Genomic DNA, 7107 nt, shown 5'->3' with positions numbered 1-7107 from the left:
TTCGTGGATTAGTAAATGTGCCCCATAGAAATGCATTTCAATGAAGATACTGATTGATCGAAGGGTTTGATAATCATAAAAATGAGATAAAAACTATAAGATATAACTCTTGCCATATCTGAACCCTAAAGAAATTCTTCAGCATCTGAGACAGCTTTTTCCATCATCATTAATAGGATGTTGACCAATAGGATCATTGAATGAGTAACTGAAAGAGGGAAATATTATTTCATACATTTTCAAAAACATTTTATGAAAGGACTGCTACATAAACATCAACTTTATTACAGTATTTTGTTTCTTATGTAAAAGGTACAGGAAAAGGTCAAGTGATTGATCAGAAATGGTTAATGGTTTAAGTTTACATTTCTTTGGAATATTTCATGAATGATCCTTCATTCTTTTGTTAGTAATATGGTTTTTTCCATTTTTTATTTCATTTCAGCTCTATAGGATATGGAGAACTCAACTCAAACCTCATCAGACAGATTCATTCTTCTTGGCCTTGCAAATATCCCATACCTACAGGCAATATATGTTTTATTATTCTTTATAATCTATATAACCGCACTGTCAGCAAACTCCCTGCTTATCATCATAGTGAGGATCAATGAGCAGCTGCAGACTCCCATGTACTTTTTCCTGAGTAACCTCTCCATTATAGACATCTGTTTTTCTTCCACCATAGTACCCAGAATAATGATAAACACCTTATCCCAGGACAGAAGTGTATCGCTCTTAGACTGTGCATTACAGATGTTCTTCCATTTGGCTGTAGGTGGGACGGAGTGTTTGATTCTAGCTGTTATGGCCTATGACAGGTATGCAGCCATATGTCAGCCATTACACTACAATACAGTTATGAACAAGACATTCTGTATATGTATGGCTGCTGGATCATGGACTTTCTCCTCTACCAGTGCTTTCCTCCATGTTTTTTTTACTTTTCAACTGCCTTATTGCCATTCTCACAACGTTAACCATTTCTTCTGTGAGATGCCTCCATTCTTTCGTCTCTCTTGCCGAGATACTTGGCCCAATGAGTTGGCCGTGTACATCACAGCCGGTATAATTGCCATGTGTTCATTCTTTTTGACTCTCATTTCATATATTCACATTATCTCCACTATTCTGAAGATCCGTTCCAGTGAAGGAAGGCAAAAATCTTTTTCCACTTGTGCATCCCATCTGACAGTGGTCTCCATGTTCTATGGCACCATCTTGTTCATGTATATGAGACCTCACTCTGCGTATTCAGACATAGACAAGACAGTATCCATTGTATATACAGCTGTGATCCCAATGCTGAATCCTATCATTTACAGCATGAGAAATAAAGATGTCAAAGGCACCATAAGGAAACAAATGAACAGAGAAATTTCTAAAAAGTCCTAGAGAGCACTACAATAAATACAGCAGGTCCAGCAGCTGATGGAAACCCATATAGTAGACTTCCTTGTGGGTTACCTGCAAAATGTTTGCATCTGAGACATAGTTATTTAAGGGTATTGAGGAAAAAGGGAAAAAAGAAAATCACCCCCCAAATTCCATGCAAGTCTATACAAATTACATAGGTATGTACAGGGTCTTTTGAAGAACTTTGTGACAAGTTTTTTTTAAAAAACAAGCTTTAGGAATTGAGGTGGGTCTTATGGGGCCGCCCTCAGGGTCTGGTATTTTCCAGTTATGCCATTTATTTATTTAGTCTATATTTCCATCAGTCATTTTTTCTTTTTATACTTGGAAGCTATGGGCAGGGCTAGTTCACTAATAGCAATAACAGGTATATGCTTATATACGGCAGGGCCCTTTACTTTAGAATTGTCTGTATCAGGCAGTAAGTACAGAGGGTTTTTTAATTATGAACTTGTAAATAGATGGACACTTCATCTTCTCTTCTTCTTATGTGCTCATCTAGTTCCTTAACTGAAATCTCCTATATAGTACAAGGCACAAACCAGCTGTAAGAACAATAAAACTACATTATTTGTGTAGTGTTAATTGGTGCTTAATGGGTAATTTTTAAAGAAGGAGGAGAGTTGGCTACAGATATAGTCAACGGTAGCATTTTTTGGTCAATCGTTAAACTGCCGAGTTTCTGTAACTGGACAAACGTTATTGTCATGAAATTAAGATAGAACTATTTTTGATCACTTTTGTTAAATTACAACAACAACAGCACAAAACTTAACTTTATGGGTCACATTTACTAAAATTAGTTTTTTTTCTGGCCTTGAGTAGTATAAACTTGACATGGTATAAGTTCAAATGAAACTCGATCATTGCTGTATTTATAAAATGTCACAATAATGTTTGAATCGTTCATACAAAAAATTGGAGTTTACATTCGAAAAGCCTGAATTTTCCGAGTTGAAAGTATTGGTAAAATTCGAAAAATTTGAGTTTTAATGGACGTTCGTTTCCATGAAGCCTCTTTATTTTTCCCAAACCAGAATTGGTCCAGCAGCCATTTTAGGAGCATTGGTGCTCATTCTTGGAAAACAACAATGTGTTTAAATTTCACTTGAAACTGGGTGAAACCGGAAACAATGATGGGATTAATTTCCCCTTGAAGCTGGGTGAAACTAAAAAAACAATAAGGGGATTAACTTCCCCTGGAAGCTGGACGAAACTGGAAATTATGATGGAATTAACTTCTCCTTGAAACTGGGTGAAACTGAAACCAATGAGGGAATCAACTTCTCCTTAAAACTGGGTGAAACTGATTTCTCATTGAAAGTTCAAGGACAGGCTGTCACTGACTATTCTATACCTCTACTATTCTCCATAGGTGTCCTCCATAGGACTCAATGGTACTTGACAGATCAAATCTGACAATTATTTTTTTTTAAAAGCTGGGTGAAGCCGAAAACCAATGAGGGAATCAACTTTTCCTTGAAACTGGGTGAAACTGATTTCTCATTGAAAGATCAAGGTCAGGCTGTCACTGACTATTCTATACCTCTACTATTCTCCATAGGTGTCCTCCATAGGACTTAATGGTACTTGACAGATCAAATCTGACAATTTTTTTTTTTTTTTAAAGTTAACAAAACATTAATAAATCATGAATTATGGGAATTATTTTCAGGGAACCATAATGAAAAAAATTGAGTTCTGGAAAAAAACCATTTGTAAATCTTGAAATTATATAGAAGTAAGAAATTATCCGAATTTATCTCAAAATTGCTTAGTAAATGTGCCCCTAAATAAGCCAGGTAGGCATACATCAGTTTTGTCAATTTTTTTTTAAAAATGAAAAAATTTAAAAAACATTGGATACAATTATGTGATGTTTAGCTCATTGCTAACATATTTAGGAACATTTGATCTCATGTAGCTGTACAAAAATAACCTTACAAACAAAAATTGAACTGTTCCGTTTTTTAAAAAGTCTTTTAAAAAATTGACTGTTTCAGGACACTCCCAATACATTCCCCAGAACACATAGCCTCTGCCTTCCAAAAAAACCATAACAAACTTTGTCTGGGGGGGGGGTGTAAAAAACCTCAAAACCACAATCATGACTTAAACCAAAAACATTAGGCGGACTCGGAGTCCCACTCACATACCGCTACTACCTAGCAAGTAGGCTAGAGGCTATGATCAACCCACACAATCCCACAAGAGAACCATGGAAAATGATAGAAGACCACTTCACAACACCCCTCCAATTAGCTCACCTATTCTGGATTCCAAAACCATCAAGAATAACCCCAACAGATCTCTTACCAACCTCCAAACACTTTCTAGACTTATGGGACACAATAGCACGCAAATCAAAATTGAGCTTACCTAACTCTAGATACATAACCATCCTTAACAATAAAGAATTCACACCAGGTTGCACCCCCTCAAAGTTTAAGGCTTGGATAGCAGCAAATATGACCACCATAAAGGCTTTTGCACCAGAACAAAAAACCATCTGCATCACTAAAACATATATTTCTTTGTATTGCGCCAGTTCACTGACATTGTTTAAATAAAAAATTTCAAAACATGTTTATAAAGTATTTTCATAACACAACTTAGTTTTGCTTTCAATTAAAGATACTGTGACCCATTCTTACAGTGCTGAATATAGTTTTCATGTTTTCAGATGCGATTAAGTCCAAGAATAATGTAGGAAAATGTGGACATATTTGTATAGAAGTTATATGAACAAGATGGGATCTAATGGGAAACACCTTGGTTAATAATAATAAATAATTAGTGATGAGCACATTTTTTTGCCAGGCATGGATTTGCAGCAAATTTCCACATTTCGCCATTGGACAATTGTTTTGTGAAACCTCTGGGAAAATTTGCAGCAAAAAAAAGTCACTGGTGTGGCAAAATAGGCGTGGGTGTGACAAAATGGGTGCAGTTGCCTAAAAATAGGTGTGGTCACGTCAAAATAAGTACAGTCGCGTAAAAAAAAGTAGTGTGTGACAAAATGGTCACGAGAAACTCATGTTTCGCAATTTTTCTGGTAGTTTTGTGAATTTTTCGGCGAAGCGAAACGGGACAGATTTGCTCATCACTAAAAAAAGGTAAATAATAGTGATGGGCGAAATAATTCACCAGGCATGGATTTGTGACAACTTTCCACATTTTCGCCATTGGCAGATTATTTTGCAAAACGGGCGACAAAAAATTGTTGCCCGCATCAAAAAAATGGGGGTTTTTTGCTGATTTTCTGCCATTTCACAAATCTTTTCAAAGATTCAGAATTTTTCAGGAAAGCCAAATGGGACAGATTTGCTCATTACTAGTAAATAGTTATTAAACTGATACCAGGGCCATAATGATGAATAGGGAAGCTGATATCATTATATTCTACACAATTTGCTTTGGTAAATAACCATTTATACCTGTAACAGCTTTTATGAGATTTACTTGGCCTACAATAACATGATAGAGACGTTCCTGGTGTATGATTGAATCTACTACTTGTAGTAATATGTGTGGGGACTGTGCAGATATAACTGCAAGTGTATAATATTAGTATCATTTAATTGTATGAATGTACATAGTGCACAAGATATCTGTATAGATTTAAACAGTGAGTCAGTCAGATGTTAATTAAGTTGCTTAAGTTGGGAATTCTTTGAAGTGCCTTTGTGTTGGTTACCTTGGTATTTATTATAGGGGGGAGATCAACACCAAGATATCACAGGAAGCCAACTGGAGGGTCTTTAGCATTTCAAAGTGTAACTGTTTGTACAGTTGTTTATGGTGAGACGGCTCCTTATGGGAACTACCCGACTGACTAACACAATAAGATTCTGATACCTGATTATCTTGTCAGCCAATCAGAACACATCCCTACTTTGGTCAGTGAGATTCTAAGGGGCTGATTTACTTACCCACGAACGGGTCGAAATGAGTCCGATTGCGTTTTTTTCGTAATGATCGGTATTTTGCGATTTTTTCGTATGTTTTGCGATTTTTTCGGATTCTTTACGAATTTTTCGTTACCAATACGATTTTTGCGTAAAAACGCGAGTTTTTCGTATCCATTACGAAAGTTGCGCATTTTTCGTAGCGTTAAAACTTACGCGAAAAGTTGCGCATTTTTCGTAGCGTTAAGTTTTAACGATACGAAAAATGCGCAACTTTTCGCGTAAGTTTTAACGCTACGAAAAATGCGCAACTTTTTACGCAACTTTCGTAATGGATACGAAAAACTCGCGTTTTTACGCAAAAATCGTATTGGTAACGAAAAATTCGTAAAGAATCCGAAAAAATCGCAAAACATACGAAAAAGTCGCAAAATGTTCGTTTTCAAGTCGGCACTTTTCCAATTCGGGTCGGATTCGTGGGTTAGTAAATCAGCCCCTAAGAGTATAACTAAGGAAACTCTGATAGTCACATAGTTGGACAGTAACGTAGAAACACACACAAAGATAGAGGAGTTAGGTTAGGGAGAAGTCCTGAAGGCTGATCCCTATAGAACAGATCCTGTGGGCATATTTAAAAGGAACTCTGTATCATTTGCTGTCTCTGGGCCTGGATAATCGAAATAAATTCGCTTCATCTCTGGAAAAGAACCGTGGTTGTTTCCTTTTACCTGGTTGTGGTAAATCTTGGAATATCCAGTATATTTGTAATATACTACATCTACACTATACACAACACTACTATTGCTAGAAGTAGCAACAAAATAGGGGTTTTACTAACATTATTAAAGGTTGCAAATGAATGTAAGTAATAAATTATATCAATATATAATATATATCAGTCGTATGGAAAAAGAAGCCTGATGATATTAAGGGGAAAAAACAGTAAGTTTCAACACTTTTTTTCTTCTGTTTGCAGCAAAATATGAAACTTCTCAAGTTCTTCCAAATTCATGTTTTAACTCAAAGTTCATTTTTCTATAACTAAACAGATTTTTCACATTCTTGTCTCATAAAGTTTTATTTAAATATTAAAGGAGAAGGAAAGTCATTTTGGCATTTTACTGCCAATAGATTTGCCACATTAGTGCCACCTAAAACAATCTATTTATTTTGCAGAAAGCATTACCATACCCGAGTAAACAGGTTTCTCTGCTTGTTTAAGATTGCAGCTGCCATTTTAGCTTGGTCTTCATAGCTTTCTGCTGTAGATCTAGAGGCTGGTAGCTCAGAATATGCATTCCTAAGGGTGAGTTTTATTAATTCTTATGGTGGGGGGGAGCAGGAGAAGGGAAAGAGGAGAGAACTGTGCAGACTCTGGCCCCAGGAATGAAGGTCTTTCCTAAAAGAGGAATATCTGAGGAACATGTTTACAAAAAAGGAGACAAGAAATCATGTGTTTCTTTTGATAGAGGACACTGTGAGTGCTTATGGCTGTATTTACATAGACCTTTCTGATAAAGCATACTTAGTTTTTGCCTTCCCTTCTCTTTTAATAAATCAGCCTCCCCATCTATACATTTAGATAAGAATAAGCAAATACTGCTCATTACTATGGAACTCCTGCCTTTTTATCAATAGTACACTGTCTGGGATTTTTGTAGCTAAGTAACAAACCACAATTGGCTTATTTATCAGTTTTCAAGTTTGTGAATTTGAGATTGCAAATAAACCCTTATTTTAAAAAAGAAATTGAATGCTTGCTAATTAATATCGTAAACTGGTT

General features: G+C 35.9%; 1 protein-coding gene across 1 annotated transcript; it reads left to right on the top strand.

Annotated features, from left to right (window-relative positions):
• Positions 1-456: 456 nt before the first annotated feature.
• Positions 457-1395, top strand: LOC100490099 (olfactory receptor 5AS1-like). Its single transcript, XM_012968893.1, has one exon. The coding sequence runs from the start codon at positions 457-459 to the stop codon at positions 1393-1395; it is 939 nt and encodes a 312-aa protein (XP_012824347.1).
• The last annotated feature ends 5712 nt before the right edge of the window (positions 1396-7107 follow it).

Source organism: Xenopus tropicalis, chromosome 8, assembly GCF_000004195.4.
Source record: "Xenopus tropicalis strain Nigerian chromosome 8, UCB_Xtro_10.0, whole genome shotgun sequence".
NCBI classification, from domain to species: domain Eukaryota; kingdom Metazoa; phylum Chordata; class Amphibia; order Anura; family Pipidae; genus Xenopus; species Xenopus tropicalis.
This window is presented reverse-complemented; position numbering and strand designations above follow the sequence as displayed.

Coding starts and splice junctions, on each gene's coding strand:
- LOC100490099 (XM_012968893.1), top strand. CDS start 457: ATGGAGAACTCAACTCAAACCTCATCAGACAGATTCATTCTTCTTGGC.